This window comes from Bufo gargarizans, chromosome 4, assembly GCF_014858855.1.
Source record: "Bufo gargarizans isolate SCDJY-AF-19 chromosome 4, ASM1485885v1, whole genome shotgun sequence".
Lineage (NCBI taxonomy): Eukaryota > Metazoa > Chordata > Amphibia > Anura > Bufonidae > Bufo > Bufo gargarizans.
Genome location: NC_058083.1, coordinates 106,722,373 through 106,745,042, shown reverse-complemented (window position 1 = coordinate 106,745,042; position 22,670 = coordinate 106,722,373). Strand labels below are relative to the sequence as shown.

Genomic DNA, 22,670 nt, shown 5'->3' with positions numbered 1-22,670 from the left:
CTGACCATCACTGATCAGGACCCATCGGATCGTTCTGTGTACTGAGCAGCTCCAGCACTGGAAATCTTCAATACAACATTTAATCAAAATGACTGGGCCAGTTAAAGAAAGTGATCCAGTGTTTTTCTAAGGGGATCTATCACCAGTTTATGCTGCCTCTACGGCTAAAAACTGGTGACAGATCCTCTTTAGGGCCACCTGCACACGCTGTATATTTGTATGCGGAACATCTGAGAGATGCACCAAAAACGCAAAAAAACTGCATAGAACTCCACACTATTTTGTGTGTTTTTGCAGCAATTTTTTTTGAGAATTTTCTATTTATGGTAACAACCCCATTGAAGTCTAAGGGCTCATGCACACGACCGTATGTATTTTGCGGTCTGTAAAACACGGATCCGCCCCAAAACAAAAAACAGGTGATCTCCGTGTTGCATCCGTTGTAACAATGCCTATTCTTGTCCGCAAAACGAACAAGAATAGGACACGTTCTATTTTTTTGCGGAACGGACATGGGGACATGAAATGCACATAGAGTAATTTCCATTTTTTTCAAGCCCCATTGAAATGAATGTTTCCGCATACAGACCTGTAAAAAACTGAAACAGGGAAAAAATAAGTCTGTGTGCATGAGCCATAAGGGAAAAACCACAGCATTGCACAAATAATTGGTATGCTGCACAGCAAGTCAATTTCTGCATGTAAAAAACACACAAAGTGCACATGTCATTTGTCAAACCTCATTCACTGTGCTGGTTCTGTATTATGCTATATTTTTACCGCATAATAATCTGTGTGGTAAAAAACACACGTCAGCATGTGCAGGTAACCTAAAGGGTTCCCTCTGCTCCACATGTGGTCACAAAAACATTCCTAAAGCTCTCACAAAAACATTTACTCAGTTTTTTGGTATATATATCACTGAGTTATTTGGATACAAGAAGTTTAAGGTTGGTATTGTCTTACACACCTTTCACTTACAACTAATACAAACAGGATACTAGACTACAAGGCCAAACAACACCTATAAAGATGCAGAGGGAGAAAGTCCTTCAGAAGAAGAAAACCTCTGAGTTTCTGGTGTTCACATTCCCCGAAACGGACACAAGTAAAATCTCCACACTGCCCACGCTGACGTCAGTGGAACAGGCGAAAGACCCAGAGAAAAGAAATACTAAATCGCTGTTTAGGAGCCTCAGCTGTGATGACCTGTGGGTAAATCAGAGAAAGCAGGAGATGCGAGTAGACAAGACAGAAAGCACAACTCAAGGAGAGAGTCACATGAACAATCAGTCTCAAGTAAGAATGGCATCCATCCTCTCGCTCTGTCCTCTTCTGTCTAAGGCCTACTCTTTCCTTCCATTCTAATCTTCCACATGGTTCTTTGCTAAGGAGGTGGGAGCTAATATAATGTAGTCACTTGGCCCGGGCCAAGCATGATGAATGACAAATCAATGCCAATAAGAAATGATAATTACATGACCCAATTATCAACCAAAATAACAAACCCAAGTACACAATGGGGAGATTTATCGAAACTGGTGCAAAAGCAAACTGACTTAGTTGTCCTTAGCAACCAATCAGATTGATCCTTTTATTTTCCAAAAGGAGCTGTGAAAAAAGAAAGGTGGAATCTGGTTGGTTGCTCTGAAATGTTGGGGTCGTTTCCAGAAGGAAACATATTGGCACTTCTGGCTTGGTTTAGTCTGGCTTGGTTAGTGGTGATTTTAGGTTGGCACGGATTTGCTGCTTTGGCATGGTTGTATATGCATGCACATGTAGCAACCATGTACGGAGACATTGCTATGGCAGCCCTGGACGGTCAGGATTTTACCTAGTGGCGTAAATATCAATACCAATGCAAAGGCCTAACCTCAAGTGATGTAATCAGCAGGCGTCAGTCACCTCAGTATTACATTTTGGCATGCACATTATAGACAGTGGATTTAAAAGCCAGGGCTACACCCAAAGTTAAGGGACTAAAATTAAGCTAGGCTCAATGGAGACTTTCAGTAATGTCATTCCCATTTAACTATATGGTGACAGCTGCAGTCCACAGGAGCTCATAAAATCAAAGTTGTCCTGTGGACTGCTGCTGTCCATTTGTGAATGGCGATCCTTTGCAGGCAGGAATTGTCACCACAGTGAGTATGATGACCACTGTTATGGTCTCCAGACATGATACAAAGGGAGCCTCGTATGCTTTATATGGTCTGACATAACCTCATAGCTTTATGAAATAGGCATTCATAACTTCAGCAGCCTTGAGCACCTGCCCAGATTTAATACACGTGATGATAATTATTGATGAATACTGTTAATTGCCACTAGTAGGAATTATAATAGTTTGGCATAATACCCACAGTCATTACTTTCAGCATCGAGAGTTCATAATTTAGGATCCAGACTGCATGGGGGTGAGCATATTAGTTGGCACCATAATTGACAAGCTTGAAGAATAGAATTTAGATTTGGCACATTTTTTAAAGAGCTCTACCCTCAAGACTGTTCGCTATGAGAGTGCCTCCATAAACAAACTTGGGGTTCCCCCATAAACAGTGTCAGTCAGGCAAAGCGCCTATCAGTATTTTCAGATGAACGCAATCCGGTTTCTGGAAGGACAGCTCAGGGATCAAACTGACTGGTAAATGCATTACAAAGGTAATGATTCTCTGTGCTGAGAGCTATTACCTCTTTCTATTACTCCTACTTTGAGCTTTTTTTCACTCGTGCTGTATTTTAGTGAAATGGCACATACAGTATTTCACTGGTTCAGTCTCATCCTTCTGGGGTATTGAAATAAGCTTTTTTGCATTTAAAGGGGTTTTCCGTAAGTAGAATACTGATGAGCTATCCTCAGGACAGGTCATCAATATCTGATCAGTCCAACTCCCAGCACCCCCACCGATCAGCGGTTTGAATATGCCGCAGAACTCCGGTGAGCGCTGCAACCTCCTTACAGATTACCTTACATTGCATAGTAGCTGTGTTTGGTATTACAGCCCAGACCGATTCACTTGAATGGGAGTGAGCGTGCATAGGTCATGTAACCGATGAACAGAACATAATTCACCTAGGAAGAGGCCTAAGCACTACAGCCTCTTCAAACAGCTGATCGGTGGGGATGCCCAGAGTTGGACCCCCACAATCAGATATCGATGACTTATTGGGACAATAGGTCATCAATATTCTACTCCCCGAAAACCTCTTTATCAGTAGTGTATCAAGTTATATCTTATATACTTTGATCCAAGCTTCTGGGTGGTGGTGGAATACAACTTTATGGTAGCCATAAAGATGATGCTTGTAGCCTACTGTCATGGAACACATGGGAATTCTACTCATGTTCTCCACACATGCCATGCATCTTTTCTCAACTTAAAGATGGATTTTACTCTTCTATAATTAGATCAGTATTAGGATATTAGTAATGTCAAGGAAAGCTGCAGAGGAGTTCTATAAATATTCTAACATGATCCATCTTAACCTCACAAAAAACTTTGAACACGGAAATATAAGCATGAATTGGAAGGTGTTCGGCTGCATCTCTGGCCCTTGGTGCACCAGAAACTTAGCTGGCGTGGAGTTGAGCTACCGTTTCTGCCTGTTTCTGGATTAAATCATAGTAAATCCAGGGGGCAGGAGGGGGCAGAAGCTCTGCCCCTTCCACTAGGCCCCACTTTTTTCTCCCACTTTAGAAAAGTAATGAGTCGCAAATTATGGCTCAAATATGGCGTCCACCATCATTTAAAAAATGTTTCATGCCACTTTCTGCCACTTTACCTTTGTAAATACCCCCCATAGTTGTTTTCCCAAAATTTGTGGTATGCTCCAACGTATATAACATATTATAGAGATGGTAACAACTTAAGAAAAGAAAAGCAGCGCTCACCTGCAGCCAACAACCTGAGAAGCGCGGACACGGCCTGGACCCGGCTGTTTAAACTGTAGAAAAAGAGGGTTGTAGTCTAGCTTCTAAAAAGGTTGTCCTTTATTTCATGCGGTGAAAACTTCCAAACACAAGACTGGTATGCGGTCTACGCGTTTCGGATCTACGAATCACGGTCCTTGGAAGTTTTTACTGCATGAAATAAAGGACAACCTTTTTAGAACCTGGACTACAACCCTCTATTTCTAACATACTATAGAGGTATTATTATTGGGAAGAATATGGTACTGTATGGAGGCGCTGAATAGTGGCAAATGGAGAACACAATGGGGGGGATTTATCAAACTGGTGTAAAGGAAAACTGGCCTATTTTCCCATAGCAACCAATCAAGTTCCATCTTTCATTTTCCAAAGAAGCTCTGAAAAATGAAAGGTGGAATCTGATTGGTTGCTTTGGGCAATTAAGACAGTTTTCATTAAAACAAGTTTTCTTTCATAAATCTACCCCAATGAGTCCATGTAACATACACAAGAAATACAAATTTCTTAGAAATGGCTGATTTTGAGCTTTTCTTCCAAATGTTGGCCATTATTGGTTCCCTTACGTCCTACCAGCAGCACAGATGGGGTTAACTGCCCCTGTGGACTGGTAGGACCGGCGGAATTTTAATGAGCCCAAGAACCAATAAACGATCTTCAGCTCCCTGAAAGGGAGGAGATCACCCCCCAGCCCACCGTGTTTTTTTCTGTCCTTTGGACAGGTTGGACTGGCGTATCGCTCCCTTTCAGGGAGCTGAGAGTGTCAGGGGCTCCTTTCTTCTATATAGGATCGCCCCGTTTTTTGGCTCTCTTTTTGCCTTTATTTTAGGCTGATTGCGGCGATTTTTTGTACCTGGGGACCGTCGGGGAGTGGGGTGTCCCCCTCCCCTCTCCCTTCAGTTTTTTCTGGTGTCCGTTCCTTCCCATCGCCACATGCATGCGGCGCTATGGGCGCCGCCATCTTCCGGAAGTGACGCGCACTTGGTGCGCTACGTCACTTCCGGTTTCTTCGCAGCGCGATCTGAGGTTCTATCCTCACCTCCCTGATTAAAGTTGCTCCCCTATATACATCCTGGGATCCAGGATGAACCAGGGGAGCTATCTACAGCACGGCTGAGCCAGTATTGGCTCTCTTATATGTCTGGGCTATTCACGATCTGGGACCCGCCCAGGGGGCGGGGCTTTCTCCTTTTAAGCGCCCAGAGCCTGTCATTCAGTGCTCTGGTTGCATCGCTTTGACAAGCTAGCTCCAGAGTTCCCTGCGCCTTGTGATATCCTTAGTAGTATTGCTTGACGTGGGTTTGTGTGTTCCTCTTCTGCAGCTCTATTTTTCTTCTAGTGCTGGTGGGCCCCCTTAAGGTCTTGTTTCTCCACCTCCAATTTTTGTAGGTGTTATGACCTGTCTTTTCTTTCCAATTACAGACTATGGCTTCCCCCAGGGATCCGGATCAGCGAAAGTCTGGGGCCAAGAGGAAGCATTTGGCGTGTTTTGATTGCAACACGCCCTTAGACGACGGCTGTCCCTATTCTAGGTGTGAGAGTTGTCGCACGACATCCACGGAACCCACGATGCAGGAAATGTTTCAGTGGACGAAGACATACGTGGATGATTCCATTAAGGGAGTGGTGCATTTACTTAATGAGAGGTTACCAGCACCCTCTCAGACTCCCATGGATGTGGTCGCTCCAGTCGCACCAGTCGAAAGACCTACCCCCTGGTCGGTGGGGTCTTCTTCTGAGGAAGAAGAAATTACTTCTTGCTTTTTCCCTCCAGAAAAGACGCAGAAGTTACTTAAGTCCATCAGGTCGGGGGACCAGGATGTTGACATTGGGGAGTCCTCCGAGCCCGCCGTACGGACACAGCGTGTCTTCAGAGCGGATGAGACCCTTCTCTCTGTGATGCGCACAGAATGGCGCAAGCCTGAGAAAGGCCCAGTTCTCACCAGAAAGTTTAAACTCATGTACCCGATGGCTAAACCCTTGGTGGAATCGTGGGGTTCCGTTCCCAAGGTGGACATGGCTATAGCCAAGTTGTCCCGGCGCACTCTAGTCCCCGCAGACGATGGGTCTAGTCTGCAGGACCCTCTAGATCGGAGGGCAGAGTGCACCCTTAGGAGGAGTTATGCGGCGGCCGCTGCCTCCGCATCAACTTCAATTGCGGCCACTGAAGTAGCCACCTATTTACGCTCTAGGCTCAACCAGATCCAGACAGACGTGGACCAGAGCGTATCCAGGGATGATATCCTGGCAGCTTTCAAATCAGCCAACCTGGCTATGGACTTCCTAGTTGACTCCACCCAGATGCAGCTGAAGCTGGCCGCCAAAACTATGGCCTTAGTTTCAGCTGCCCGCAGACCACTTTGGCTGAAACCCTGGATCGCGGACAACGCGTCCAAATTCAACCTTTGTGGGCTCCCCTTCGAACCAAACAGGCTGTTCGGGTCCGAATTGGACAAGATAATGGAGGGGCTCTCCGACAAAAAGGGGAAGAGCCTCCCCCAGCAGCCCTTTCGGGGACGCCCCAGGCAGGAAAAGAAGCGCAAAGGACGCCCGGGGCAGCAATCTAGGCGCAGAGATTGGGGGGGACCGTCTCGTAAGTATTCGAGGCGCTCCCGTAAACCCGCTAAGGAGGCAAAACCCTCCTGACTATGGGCCTCGTCGAGGCTCTTGGATAAGCCCTGCTGCCCCTGCAGTGTCTCCTCTAGACTTTCCCATACCACTCCCCCAAACACCCGTGGGGGGCCGTCTCTCCCTTTTCAAAGACTCCTGGAGTCAGTTGATCGCAGACCCTTGGGTTCTGAACTTAGTCTCCGTCGGGTACCGGGTAGACTTTCTCTCTCTCCCCCCAGAGAGATTCGTCGCTACACGAAACTTCGGGCCGGCCAAACAAGTGGTCCTGGAATCTTACATCCAGGACTATATCTCCAAGGGAGCCCTAGAGGAGGTGCCGGCAGGGGAGAGAGGCCTAGGCATTTATTCACCAGTGTTCCTGGTTCCCAAGAAGACGGGAGACCTCCGGATTATCATCGATTTGAGATTTCTCAATCGATTTATAAGGAAAACAAGGTTTCGCATGGAAACCATAAGGTCAGTCACCCATATCCTCAACCTCGGGGATGTCATGGCTACTCTGGACCTCAAAGATGCTTATCTTCACATTCCGATCCATTCCGCCTTCCGGAAATTTCTCAGGATCGCGGTCCAGATTTCAGGGGTTCGCAGGCACTTTCAGTTCACCGCGCTCCCCTTCGGAATCTCTTCTGCCCCCCTTATCTTCACCAAGGTGGTGGTATCGGTGGTGGCAGCATTGAGACTCCAAGGGCTGACTATCATTCCTTATCTGGACGATTGGCTTTTCATAGCCTCTTCAGTTCCGATCCTTACCCACCATCTTCAGATCGCAATCTCCTTTCTTCTCCGCCTAGGCTGGATCATCAACTGGCAGAAGTCGAATGTGAGCCCATCATCTTCAATCCAATATTTAGGATTCGTGGTCGACTCTGTGGAGATGTCCCTCCGGTTGACTCAAGAAAGGAAAGCGCGGATTCAGGACCTGGCAAAGGTCCTTCATGTCCCTCGTCGAGTCTCTATTCGGACTCTCATGAAGATGGTGGGGCTCATGTCAGCGGCTGCAGACGCAGTCCCTTGGGCGCTATGGCACCTCCGTCCTCTTCAGTCGGAGGTCTTACACTTATGGAACGGCAGCCCTGCGGGGCTAGATTCCCTGTGCTCCCTGTCCGGTCAAACCCGGAATTCCCTCAGATGGTGGTTTCGACTGCCAGCAGGGAAGTCTATGACCCAACCAGTTTGGGTCATATTGACTACAGACGCGTCCCTTGTAGGCTGGGGCGCTCATCTGGACGGATCCCAAGTGCAGGGATCTTGGTCCCCCCTGGAGCGGCATCTTTCCTCCAATCTTCGCGAGATGCGAGCTATCCGGCTAGCCCTCCTTCACTTCGCCCCTCAGATTCGGGGCAAAGCGGTGAAAGTCCAGTCAGACAATATGACTGCGGTTCTCTATATAAGCAAGCAGGGAGGCACAAGGTCATTACCCCTTCTATCAGAGATCGGGGTGATTCTTCGGTCGTTCATATCCGAGGTTCCCTCAATATGATAGCAGACCGCTTAAGTCGAGGATTACCGACCATGGAGTGGTCTCTGCATCCGGAGGTCTTCAGGCAGCTAGTTCACAGTTGGGGTATGCCAGAGGTGGACCTCATGGCAACCAGGTTCAACGCCAAGGTGCTGAGGTTCTGTTCCCTGTACCGGGAAGACAACCCCCTGGCGATAGATGCTCTGTCGATACCGTGGAGGTTCAGGCTGGCTTACATCTTCCCTCCTTTTTCCATGATACCGAGGGTATTGATGAAAATCCGTCAGGATCAGGCCTCGGTAATAGCCATCATACCGTTTTGGCCCAAAAGATCCTGGTTTACCCAGCTCATTCAGATGAGTCGGGGACAATACTGGAGACTCCCCCCGGAGCAGACCCTGGTGTCGTGGGACACTCACCTCTGCCCAGATCTGCACAGGTTCAACCTGACAGCCTGGAGGTTGATCAGCCCCTTCCCAACATAGAAGGGCTTTCCGAGTCGGTCCTGAGAACTTTGTCGCATTCCCGAGCAGAGTCTACAAACAAGGCCTACTCCAGGATCATGAGAATCTTCGTGGCATGGTGTGATTCCAAACAGGTGGCGTCTGCAGATCCGCCCCTTCCTGCGATACTACATTTCCTTCAGGACGGATTAGATAGAGGCCTATCTCCAGCTACCTTGAAGGTACAAATGTGTGCCATCTCGGCCTGTCTCAACAGGCCATACTCTCGGGATCCACTCATCAAACGCTTCCTGAAGGGAGCGGAAAGACTAAAGCCTACTATACTGAAACCCATTCCCCAGTGGGATCTTTCAGTAGTGCTCAGGGGTCTAGCATCTCCCCCCTTCGAGCCTTTGGAGGAGGTTGATTTCAAATATTTAACTTTAAAGATGGTTTTTCTTCTGGCTATAGCCTCAGCCAAAAGAGTTTCTGAATTGCAGGCTTTCTCTGCAATTCATCCATATATTATTTTCTTACAGGACAGAGTACTCCTGAAGTTTTTACCATACTTCAGACCTAAGGTGCCTACTTTTCAAAATATCAACCAGGTAATCTCCTTACCAGTTTTGTTTACAGCCTCCTCCTCTGATACTCCAGCTAGAGATCCGCTGGATATTTCTAGATGCCTTCAGATCTATGTGGATAGATCCAGAGAATTCAGGATAGATGAAAATCTCCTTATCCTGTTTGCCGGTAAGTCTAAAGGCCGTAAAGCGTCTAAAGCCACCATTAGTCGCTGGATCAAGGAGGCCATTAAGGAAGCTTTTGTCTCCCAAACCTTAGATCCTCCCGAGTTTGTGAGAGCCCATTCTACTAGGGCGGTCTCCACCTCGGTTGCGGAAAGAAGTCTTCTCCCCTTAGAGTTGATCTGTAAGGCGGCCTCCTGGAGCTCTGAGTCAACCTTCATCTCCCATTATAGGATAGATGCTAGGATGGCAGAGTTTTCGGCTTTCGGGCAGACAGTTCTTACTTCTGCCAGGCATGAGGACCCTCCCTAGGGGTTTTATCTTGCTATCTCCCCATCTGTGCTGCTGGTAGGACGTAAGGGAATCGTTAATTTCTAACGATAATTTGTTTTCCCTTAGTCCTAACAGCAGCACACAAATATCCCTCCCTAACTTACATCATACTTGTTAAAGACACGGTGGGCTGGGGGGTGATCTCCTCCCTTTCAGGGAGCTGAAGATCGTTTATTGGTTCTTGGGCTCATTAAAATTCCGCCGGTCCTACCAGTCCACAGGGGCAGTTAACCCCATCTGTGCTGCTGTTAGGACTAAGGGAAAACAAATTATCGTTAGAAATTAACGATTACTTTCGGTTGTAAAAATGGAAGATAACCGATATTTTGATTTGTGGTGTGGTGGATTTTTTTTAACCAACCACTGGTTTACTGGTTTTCTTTTCAGTTTCTTTTTCATTCAGGTATCTGCCATTTTTGTCATTTAGAATGATTTTGGCCATAGGTGTGGATTGATAATGCATCTGTTTACATCTTATATTTTTGGCCAACTTTATAAATGACAGCCCCATAGGAGAAATACATAGGAAAGAATTAAAATGGCAGCAAAAAATATTCCAAGGAAATCCTAATTAGAATGAGATGTCCTGATATGGATGGCAGCCACGTGGTCATGTAGAAAATTAATCTGAGTAGAAAAGCATGAAGGCATTTTGACAAATGAATGAAATTGTCTGTCGTATGCAAAACCATATGTGACAACACATGTGGCCAAATTGGATAACATTTGACTATTTCCTCTTTGGGCTGAGTTATCACCGGGGTCTGTTGGTGCAGGCCTCAGATGAAAGCTGATGTCTGCACAGATGATCTGTAGGCACCTTTAGTCCATATTTAGCCAACGTGCTTCAAAATGATTTGGCAATGGCTTCCTTTGTTGGACATACAGTAGTAGTATATTAATACAAGTCAAAGAGCCTAACATTGACAGAAATGTCTCAACTTGTGTGCTTGGCTTTTCATCCTTAAAGGGAACCCACAGTCCTGTCTGTAAAAAACATGTTAGAGAGCCGGAGCAGCTGAGCAGATATATAGTTTTGTGGGAAAATATTCAGTATAACTTGTCATTTATTCATTGATATCCCTGCACTTCCTATGCTTTAAAGTCCAGTGGACGGTCCTACTCAGGCTGTCATTCACTAATCAAGACCACCTACTGGACTCCTAGACAAAGAAACAATAAAAAAAAAAAAAAAAAGTTATACAGAATCTTTTCCCACAAAGCTATATACCTGTATAAATCTCTAAGTTCCTCCTGCTCTACAACCTGCGAATACCATATTTAATGTTTAACAGGTTCCCTTTAACCACTTCAGCCCCGCTAGGTGAAACCCCCTTCATGACCAGAGCACTTTTTACACTTCGGCACTACACTCCTTTCACCGTTTATCGCTCGGTCATGCAACTTACCACCCAAATGAATTTTACCTCCTTTTCTTCTCACTAATAGAGCTTTCATTTGGTGGTATTTTATTGCTGCTGACATTTTAACTTTTTTTGTTATTAATCAAAATGTAACGATTTTTTTGCCAAAAAATGACATTTTTCACTTTCAGCTGTAAAATTTTGCAAAAAAACGACATCCATATATAAATTTTTCGCCAAATTTATTGTTCTACATGTCTTTGATAAAAAAAAAATGTTTGGGCAAAAAAAAATGGTTTGGGTAAAAGTTATAGCATTTACAAACTATGGTACAAAAATGTGAATTTCCGCTTTTTGAAACAGCTCTGACTTTCTGAGCACCTGTCATGTTTCCTGAGGTTCTACAATGCCCAAACAGTAGAAAACCCCCACAAATGACCCCATTTCGGAAAGTAGACACCCTAAGGTATTCGCTGATGGGCATAGTGAGTTCATAGAACTTTTTATTTTTTGTCACAAGTTAGCGGAAAATGATGATGATTTATTTTTTTAATTTTTTCTTACAAAGTCTCATATTCCACTAACTTGCGACAAAAAATAAAAAATTCTAAAAACTTGCCATGCCCCTCACGGAATACCTTGGGGTGTCTTCTTTCCAAAATGGGGTCACTTGTGGCGTAGTTATACTGCCCTGGCAATTTAGGGGCCCAAATGTGTGAGAAGAACTTTGCAATCAAAATGTGTAAAAAATGACCGGTGAAATCCAAAAGGTGCACTTTGGAATATGTGCCCCTTTGCCCACCTTGGCAGCAAAAAAGTGTGACACATCTGGTATCGCCGTACTCAGGAGAAGTTGGGAATGTGTTTTGGGGTGTCATTTTACATATACCCATGCTGGGTGAGAAAAATATCTTGGTCAAATGCCAACTTTGTATAAAAAAAATGGGAAAAGTTGTCTTTTGCCAAGATATTTCTCTCACCCAGCATGGGTATATGTAAAATGACACCCCAAAACACATTCCCCAACTTCTCCTGAGTACGGCGATACCAGATGTGTCACACTTTTTTGCTGCCAAGGTGGGCAAAGGGGCACATATTCCAAAGTGCACCTTTCAGATTTTGCAGGCCATTTTTTACACATTTTGATTGCAAGGTACTTCTCACACATTTGGGCCCCTAAATTGCCAGGGCAGTATAACTACGCCACAAGTGACCCCATTTTGGAAAGAAGACACCCCAAGGTATTCCGTGAGGGGCATGGCGAGTTCCTAGAATTTTTTATTTTTTGTCACAAGTTAGCGGAAAATGATGATTTTTTTTTTTTTCTCTTTTTTCCTTACAAAGTCTCATATTCCACTAACTTGCGACAAAAAATAAAAAATTCTAGGAACTCGCCGTGCCCCTCACGGAATACCTTGGGGTGTCTTCTTTCCAAAATGGGGTCACTTGTGGCGTAGTTATACTGCCCTGGCAATTTAGGGGCCCAAATGTGTGAGAAGTACTTTGCAATCAAAATCTGTAAAAAAATGACCGGTGAAATCCGAAAGGTGCACTTTGGAATATGTGCCCCTTTGCCCACCTTGGCATCAAAAAAGTGTCACACATCTGGTATCGCCGTACTCAGGAGAAGTTGGGGAATGTGTTTTGGGGTGTCATTTTACATATACCCATGCTGGGTGAGAGAAATATCTTGGCAAAAGACAACTTTTCCCATTTTTTTATACAAAGTTGGCATTTGACCAAGATATTTTTCTCACCCAGCATGGGTATATGTAAAATGACACCCCAAAACACATTCCCCAACTTCTCCTGAGTACGGCGATACCAGATGTGTCACACTTTTTTGCTGCCAAGGTGGGCAAAGGGGCACATATTCCAAAGTGCACCTTTCGGATTTTGCAGGGCATTTTTTACACATTTTGATTGCAAAGTTCTTCTCACACATTTGGGCCCCTAAATTGCCAGGGCAGTATAACTACGCCACAAGTGACCCCATTTTGGAAAGAAGACACCCCAAGGTATTCCGTGAGGGGCATGGCGAGTTCCTAGAATTTTTTATTTTTTGTCGCAAGTTAGTGGAATATGAGACTTTGTAAGGAAAAAAGAAAAAAAAAGAAAAATCATCATTTTCCGCTAACTTGTGACAAAAAATAAAAAATTCTAGGAACTCGCCGTGCCCCTCACGGAATACCTTGGGGTGTCTTCTTTCCAAAATGGGGTCACTTGTGGCGTAGTTATACTGCCCTGGCAATTTAGGGGCCCAAATGTGTAAGAAGTACCTTGCAATCAAAATGTGTAAAAAATGGCCTGCGAAATCCGAAAGGTGCACTTTGGAATATGTGCCCCTTTGCCCACCTTGGCTGCAAAAAAGTGTCACACATCTGGTATCGCCGTACTCAGGAGAAGTTGGGCAATGTGTTTTGGGGTGTCATTTTACATATACCCATGCTGGGTGAGAGAAATATCTTGGCAAAAGACAACTTTTCCCATTTTTTTATACAAAGTTGGCATTTGACCAAGATATTTTTCTCACCCAGCATGGGTATATGTAAAATGACACCCCAAAACACATTCCCCAACTTCTCCTGAGTACGGCGATACCACATGTGTGACACTTTTTTGCAGCCTAGATGCGCAAAGGGGCCCAAATTCCTTTTAGGAGGGCATTTTTAGACATTTGGATCCCAGACTTCTTCTCACACTTTCGGGCCCCTAAAAAGCCAGGGCAGTATAAATACCCCACATGTGACCCCACTTTGGAAAGAAGACACCCCAAGGTATTCAATGAGGGGCATGGCGAGTTCCTAGAATTTTTATTTTTTTGCATAAGTTAGCGGATATTAGATTTTTTTTTGTTTTTTTCTCACAAAGTCTCACTTTCCGCTAACTTAGGACAAAAATTTCAATCTTTCATGGACTCAATATGCCCCTCACGGAATACCTTGGGGTGTCTTCTTTCCGAAATGGGGTCACATGTGGGGTATTTATACTGCCCTGGCTTTTTAGGGGCCCTAAAGCGTGAGAAGAAGTCTGGAATATAAATGTCTAAAAATGTTTACGCATTTGGATTCCGTGAGGGGTATGGTGCGTCCATGTGAGATTTTATTTTTTGACACAAGTTAGTGGAATATGAGACTTAGTAAGAAAAAACAAAACAAAACAAACAAAAAATTTCCGCTAACTTGTGCCAAAAAAAATGTCTGAATGGAGCCTTACCAGGGGGGGGGTGATCAATGACAGGGGGGTGATCAATGACAGGGGGGTGATCACCCATATAGACTCCCTGATCACCCCCCTGTCATTGATCACCCCCCCTGTAAGGCTCCATTCAGACATCCGCATGATTTTTTACGGATCCATGGATACATGTATCGGATCCACAAAACGCATGCGGACGTCTGAATGGAGCCTTACAGGGGGGTTATCAATGACAGGGGGTGATCAGGGTAATCAGGGTGATCACCCCCCTGTCACTGATCACCCCCCCTGTAAGGCTCCATTCAGACATCCGCATGATTTTTTTACTGATCCATGGATACATGTATCGGATCCACAAAACGCATGCGGACGTCTGAATGGAGCCTTACAGGGGGGTTATCAATGACAGGGGGTGATCAGGGTAATCAGGGTGATCACCCCCCTGTCACTGATCACCCCCCCTGTAAGGCTCCATTCAGACATCCGCATGATTTTTTACGGATCCATGGATACATGGATCGGATCCACAAAACGCATGCGGACGTCTGAATGGAGCCTTACAGGGGGGTTATCAATGACAGGGGGTGATCAGGGTAATCAGGGTGATCACCCCCCTGTCACTGATCACCCCCCCTGTAAGGCTCCATTCAGACATCCGCATGATTTTTTACGGATCCATGGATACATGGATCGGATCCACAAAACGCATGCGGACGTCTGAATGGAGCCTTACAGGGGGGTTATCAATGACAGGGGGTGATCAGGGTAATCAGGGTGATCACCCCCCTGTCACTGATCACCCCCCCTGTAAGGCTCCATTCAGACATCCGCATGATTTTTTACGGATCCATGGATACATGGATCGGATCCACAAAACGCATGCGGACGTCTGAATGGAGCCTTACAGGGGGGTTATCAATGACAGGGGGTGATCAGGGTAATCAGGGTGATCACCCCCCTGTCACTGATCACCCCCCCTGTAAGGCTCCATTCAGACATCCGCATGATTTTTTACGGATCCATGGATACATGGATCGGATCCACAAAACGCATGCGGACGTCTGAATGGAGCCTTACAGGGGGGTTATCAATGACAGGGGGTGATCAGGGTAATCAGGGTGATCACCCCCCTGTCACTGATCACCCCCCCTGTAAGGCTCCATTCAGACATCCGCATGATTTTTTACGGATCCATGGATACATGGATCGGATCCACAAAACGCATGCGGACGTCTGAATGGAGCCTTACAGGGGGGTTATCAATGACAGGGGGTGATCAGGGTAATCAGGGTGATCACCCCCCTGTCACTGATCACCCCCCCTGTAAGGCTCCATTCAGACATCCGCATGATTTTTTACGGATCCATGGATACATGGATCGGATCCACAAAACGCATGCGGACGTCTGAATGGAGCCTTACAGGGGGGTTATCAATGACAGGGGGGTGATCAGGGAGTGTATATGGGTGATCACCCGCCTGTCATTGATCACCCCCTGTAAGGCTCCATTCAGACGTCCGCATGTATTTTGCGGATCCGATCCATGTATCCATGGATCCGTAAAAATCATGCGGACGTCTGAATGGAGCCTTACAGGGGAGTGATCAATGACAGGGGGGTGATCAATGACAGGGGGTGATCAGGGAGTGTATATGGGTGATCACCCGCCTGTCATTGATCACCCCCCTGTAAGGCTCCATTCAGGCGTCCGTATGCTTTTTGCGGATCCGATCCATGTATCCGTGGATCCGTAAAAATCATACGGACGTCTGAACGGAGCCTGACAGGGGGGTGATCAATGACAGGGCGGTGATCAATGACAGGGGGGTGATCAGGGAGTTTATATGGGGTGATCATGGGTGATCAGGGGTTTATAAGGGGTTAATAAGTGACAGGGGGGGGGGGGTGTAGTGTAGTGTAGTGTAGTGTGGTGTTTGGTGCGACTGTACTGACCTACCTGAGTCCTCTGGTGGTCGATCCTAACAAAAGGGACCACCAGAGGACCAGGTAGGAGGTATATTAGACGCTGTTATGAAAACAGCGTCTAATATACCTGTTAGGGGTTAAAAAATTCGGATCTCCAGCCTGCCAGCGAACGATCGCTGCTGGCATGCTGGAGATCCACTCGCTTACCTTCCGTTCCTGTGAGCGCGCGCGCCTGTGTGCGCGCGTTCACAGGAAATCTCGCGTCTCGCGAGATGACGCATATATGCGTGACTGTGCGCCAGCCTGCCACCTCCGGAACGCACATGTGCGTTAGGCGGTCCGGAGGTGGTTAAAAAAAGTGCTGATACTTACCACCATTGACCATACATAGTCAATGCCCACAATTTATATGTGTCCAAGATAACACATAATGAAAATAGTGAGAATCGTGATTGAACACATTGGAGTATTTCGTTGGGCTGTCTTTGTGGTAAGTTCCCAACATAGCTTCTAGAGGGGATTATATGATCTAACTCAAGAGGCCAAACACTCCCACTAAGTATGTAAGAGCCAGGGTGTATATGGGAGGGGCTGGTGGTACATGTGCAGGGTTAGACTAGGGTTCCAGTCCCCTTTATAATCAATAGAGTCCAATAGGGTTTGATTAAAAAAAATAGACCCTAGTGGCAATTATTATCCCCAAAAGCAGCTCCAAATGATATTTTTTTTTATCTGGACCTTTGGGGCCCACTATGGTAAAGGAGCCTGGGCCCACCAGAAAATCCTCTGGTGCTGTGATGGGCCAGTCCTACACTGGACCTACGACCCAGGTGCTATATGCCAGAAGGGGTGGCAAAAAGAATTTAGAAACTGGGCTAGGGCAGGTGAGTGAATTTTTTCTAGGGTGAAATAAAGCCTTGTTAGCACTCTAAAAGCAGACCATAACCTCAAAGACATTGGACCATTGGTCTTCAAACTGCATGAGTCAAGATATAGCTTTAATGGAGGAAAGCTTTTTGATCATAGTCAAAATCTTCTTTAAAATTCACATAGTCCTACAAGGAAAATGGCTATTATTACTCTGTTCATTATTAATCAGATCTGGACCATTATCTGCCGGTCTATGGCCAACTGAACCTGACCAGATATCCTTAAGATTAGATACATGTATTCAGCCTTATTACAGGTCCTTATGGGCTTGGCACCTTCCTTGGTAACAATAAGCCATGTAATAACCACTTCAGTGCTAATATCCTTCATGTTTTCCCTGTTCATACATCTGTTTGTCCAGCTGTGGTTTGTGACTAATTTACTAACTAAAACTAAAGTTGTTTTTTTTTTATCATATGAGCATCAAATGTCCTGGAGAAATCCAACCATGATGGACATAACTCAGAAATATTACTTAGTACTTCTCTTTTGTCTAGGCAAGAATGAGTAGGAGCGGGTCTGCTGCACCTTGTGACATATTTCGCATTCGACCATTGAAGATACACTCGTTTTCCCAGAGCACTCCATCCAGGCTGGATCTCGTGGGCTGTGTCAGGCGCATAACATTCCCTGGTATGTCCATACATTTAATAATTAGTCATTGGTGACAGGGGGCACTGTGCTAGAACTGTTTATGTAGGGCACCTAGCTGCCACTATTGGGGATACTCTGGCAGTACTGTTAATGGTCACTCTGATGGTGTGTGAGGGGGTTATCTAATGAAGTCAGCATATCTACTTATGTACTTTAAGGACACATTAAAGGGGTTATCCAACCCATGTAAGCCTCCCTAGCATTGCAGGTGACAGATGATTGGCGGGCGTCCTGGGTGTTGGACCCCCACCAATCTGATATTGAAGATCTATCCAGAGGACAGGTCATCAATAATAATTATCGGATAACCCCTTTAAATCACTTTATTTTAAGCTGTATTTGTAAAGGCTACATACAGTGGGGGAGATTTAGGAAACTGGTGTAAAGTAGAATTGGCTTAGTTCCCCATAGCAACCAATCAGATTCCACCTTTCATTTTTCAGAGTTCCTTTGGAAAATGAAAGGAGAAATCTGATTGGTTGCTATGGGGAACTAAGCCAGTTTTCATTTACACCCGTTTGTTAAATCTCCCTCCGTATTCCTTTAGGTTTAGCGCTCCTTAAGGTGTGTTCACTGCTGCAGATTTTTGTGCCCCCAAATCCACAGTGCTGTACAGTACTGGCAAAAAATCTGCAGCGTAAATTTGAAATCAGCAGCATGTCAATTCAGTGTCGGACTGAGGACCCCCTCTGTGTATATAGGACCTTAAAGGGAACCTGTCATCAACTTTGTGCTGCCCCAACTTTGTGCTGGAGTTGATTTCACCAGTCTCTCATTCAAAAGTTAAAAGTAAGTGGTTGCCGAGAACCAACATCACAATCATCGCAGACTAGACCTGGAAAAGAGTCCCGGACACCTGAGAAGAGTCCTGGTTATACATAAATTCCAGCTCTCCTGCCCACCTGCTGATGACTGACAGGCTTCTACCTAGTTGTCTCCCTTTCTCTCTAGGAGAGAACTGCCAGTCATCAGCAGATGGGCAGGAGAGCAGGAGGTTAGGAATAACCAGGACTCTTCTCAGGTAGATGTGACTCTTTTCCAGGCCCGGGCTGCAATGATTATAAAGCTGGTTCTCAGCAACCACTTACTTTTTGCTCATGAGTGACACACCGCTGACATCAGCATTTCTGTCAATATTTTATGCTGCCCTAAATAAAGTTGATGACAGGTTCCCTTTAAGGGTCTTGTTTTATTGGGGTCCATTACTGTCAGACCCTGGGCCTACTGGAGGATCCTCTGGTACTCTGGTGGGCCAGTCAAACCCTGTGTCAATTTATGCTGTGGATCTCACCCTTTGCAATGGAGAGGGTGAAATCCACAGCCATTTCTGCAGCAAAAAGGAAGGCAATTCATGTGTTTTTTTGTTGACCAAAAGCGCAGATTTCTGTGCGTTTCTGCAACATATCCGCACCAATTCTGTGGATTTTGAGGCAGATTTGATGCGGTTTTGCCATAGATCTCACCTTCATTGGAAAAGGGTGAAATCCGCAGCAAAAACCGCATGCTGCAGATTGGGAAATCCACACTGCAGGTGAATTTCTGCACAGAAAAAATCTACAAAGTATGAGGTTTGTGTAATTTTACACTTTGCTGGTGCTGTACTACGCTGCGGTTTTTCCGCACGGGAATCCGCACAGAAAAAAACGCACGTATCCCTCAACGTGTGCAGGAGGCCTAAAGGGCCCAATCTTACATATCTTATTTGCAGTCCAGGCCAATAACTGTAGCCCCCGGATAGGAGAACACAGAACATAACATGGTAATTGGGGGTGGGGGAGATTAGCGCCTTGCTTCTGTTTACTGCTTGCAAGCGAGAATAGATTGCTGTTTTAAAGGAGAAGCACTTTACATACCAGTTACCACATTACTGACATTCATCTCAGTCACTTGGCATGTGAAAGATAAACTGCAGAGTAGGAGGAGATCTCATCAAGGACACTCATCCCACCACAAACAGGGAGGATAAGCGCTGGCAATTCTGATTTTAGTGCATGTTACAAAAAAAACTAATAAAAAACACAATGAAATTACAATATATACATATAGATAGATACCGATACGTGGCACCGGCATCAAAGTTTTTCTTGAGTCATAGGTGCCAAAGGAAAAGCTTGCACTTAGGCCTCATGCACACGAACATACTGTCTTTCTGTGTCCGTACCGGGGTTTTTTGCGGGCCGTATATGGAACCATTCATTTCAATGAGTCTGCAAAAAAAAAAAAAAACGGAAGTTACTCTGTGTGCATTACATTTCTGTATGTCCGTATTTCCGTTCCGCAAAAAAATAGAACATGTCCTATTATTGTGCACATTACGGACAAGGATAGTACTGTTCTATTAGGGGCTGGCTGTTCTGTTCCGCAAAATACGGAATGCACACGGACGTCGTCCATATTTTTTGCGGATCTGTTTTTTGCGGACCGCAAAATACATATGGTTGTGTGCATGAGGCCTTATTCTGGCAGTTATTTTTTTTTTTTAACAAAACCAAATTCAAGACCCTTAGGGCTGTTTCACACGAGCGAGTCCATTGCGGGAATCGCGCTCCGTGTGCGAGTGTGATCCTCCGGTCCGGATTTGCAGGAGCGCACGGCATTATCATGCTTTATAATGCTATGTGTCTCTGCATGGCCTTTTTTCCACAGAATCATAGTGACATAAAGCTGCCAGTATGATTCTGTAGAAATAAGGTCAAGCAGAGGCACATAGCATTATAAATCATGATAATGCCGTGCGCTCCTGCAAGTCCGGACCGGAGGATCGCACTCACACACGGAGCATGAGTCCCGCAATGGACTCGCTCATGTGAAACTGCCCTTAGGGCTCATGCACACGACCGTACGTATTTTGCGGTCCGCAAAAATGGATCCGCAAAAAATACAGATGACGTCCATGTGCATTCCGAATTTTGCGGAACAGCTGGTCATTAATAGAACAAAACTATCCTTGTCCATAATACGGACAATAATGGGGCACGTTAAATTTTTTTGTGGAATGGAAATACGGAAACGGAATGCATATGGAATAACTTTTTTTTTTGTGGACCCATTGAAATGAATGGTTCCGCATACGGTCTGCAAAAAAACCCGGAATGGACATGGTAAGAAAATAAGTTTGTGTGCATGAGCCCCTAGGCTGATTTCACACATGAAGGGGGGAATTTATTATAGAACAGCATTTTATGCCGGACTATGATATCTGTGCGTGCCGGAGGCTGCATCTACGAGGCTCATGTTATAAATTAAGCGCGGCACTTAACTGACATCTTTCAGTAATGGCTCATGCACTCAGTTGTAGCCATTTTTGCAGTCTGCAAATTGCAGATCCACAGAACACGGATACCGGCCATATAGAACAGTCCTATCCTTGTCCGTAATACAGACAAGAATAGCACATGTTTTATTTTTTTGCAGGTGCCGTAGAATGGACATACGGAAATACTTTTTTATATATTTTAATATGGGCGCTTAATATTTAGTATGAGCATTTTTGCATGCGGCAATGCCCATAATTCCCATTTTTTTGTTTCTTTTTATTTTGGGGAATGGGGGTGATTTTAATTTTTATGTTTTTTTTTATATTTTCAAAACTTTTTTTATTTTTTATTTAATTTTTGTTAAGTCCCCCAAGTGGACCACAACTTACAATCATCAGATGTAAATTGCTCCATTATTCTGTATAGAAATGACTTTATCACAGTTGAGTGCTGCCACCTAGTGGCCTGAACTGGGATTTACTAACAATGAGCCTGGAAGCCTAGTACAGGCTGCGGCTCATTTTTAGAACAGGGTGCCTTCCCTGATCTCCTCTCGGGGAAAGCGCGCCTGAAGAGGCATCCCGTGCTTCCGGTTTTTAACACTCTCAGATGCCATGAGTAAGGGGAATTTATTGCTGTGAGGGAAGGGGGCATGTGGCATAGTCAAGGGGCCATGAGGGTAAAGAACTGTGTGAGGAGCTTTACGGGGTGTAAGTCTGTGAGGGAGCGCCAGAATCGACAGAATGTAACTGTGTTGTTAGTACATTATTACAAGATTTGGGGCCCCACTTTGGATTTTGCCCAGGGCCGCATTTTATTTAAAACCGGGCCCTGGACACAGCAAGCAACAATCTTTGTTTGATTTGTATTCAGAATCTTAAAGAAAAAATATGATTTTGTGTGAACTTTAAGTTATACAGCAGGGCAGGGTTTACCAACTGTCCAGTCTGTAAAAATAGGCAACTTTTTTCCTGTGTCTGTGAAAAAAAAAATTGATGCGTCCGTGATTTTTTTGAGGCTGGTGGTATCTGACTAGATTATTTTGATGGTAATTATAATCATTTTACAGCTCCCGGTAAATGCTGGTGATGATTTCTTATCAGTACATTGAGCTGTAGACCTGTATTAGGCCCCTTTCACACGGGCGAGTTTTCCGTGCGGGTGCGATCCGTGCGGCGAACGTATGGCACCCGCACTAAATCCTGACCCATTCATTTCTATGGGGCTGTGCACATGAGCGATGTTTTTAACGCATCACTTGTGCGTTCAGTTGAAATCGCAGCATGCTCTATATTTTCTGATTTTGACGTGACGCAGGCCCCATAGAAGTGAATGGGGTGTGTGAAAATCGGATGGCATCCGCAAGCAAGTACGGATGCCGTGCGATTTGCACGCATGGTTGCTAGGAGACCATCGGGATGGAGACCCGATCATTATTATTTTCCCTTATAACATGGTTATAAGGGAAAATAATAGCATTCTGAATACAGAATGCATAGTAAAACAGCGCTAGAGGGGTTAAAAATAAAATAAAAAATAATTTAACTCACCTTAGTCCACTTGCTCGCGAAGTCGGCATCTCCTTGTGCCTCCTCTGCTGATGAACAGGACCTGGGGTGAGCTGCTCCATTAAATAGAGCTTAAGGACCTTCGATGACGTCACTCCGGTCATCACATGGTCTTTTACCATGGTGAATCACCATGGTAAAATATCATGTGACGTACCATGTGATGACCGGAGTGACGTCATCGAAGGTCCTTAACCTGTATTTAATGGAGCAGCTCACCCCAGGTCCTG

At 45.2% G+C, this 22,670-nt stretch overlaps 1 protein-coding gene across 4 annotated transcripts in view; it reads left to right on the top strand.

Annotated features, from left to right (window-relative positions):
• The window catches only part of ARHGEF4 (Rho guanine nucleotide exchange factor 4), a 229,001-nt gene that overhangs the window by 120,163 nt on the left and 86,168 nt on the right, over nt 1-22,670 (top strand). For 3 of the 4 annotated variants that reach the window (XM_044291396.1, XM_044291398.1, XM_044291397.1), the window contains exons 3-4: nt 997-1,299; nt 17,459-17,594. In XM_044291396.1, the coding sequence (XP_044147331.1) occupies nt 997-1,299; nt 17,459-17,594 (439 nt within the window). The remainder of the gene's footprint in view (nt 1-996; nt 1,300-17,458; nt 17,595-22,670) is intronic. The other variant, XM_044291399.1, reaches the window with a different exon arrangement.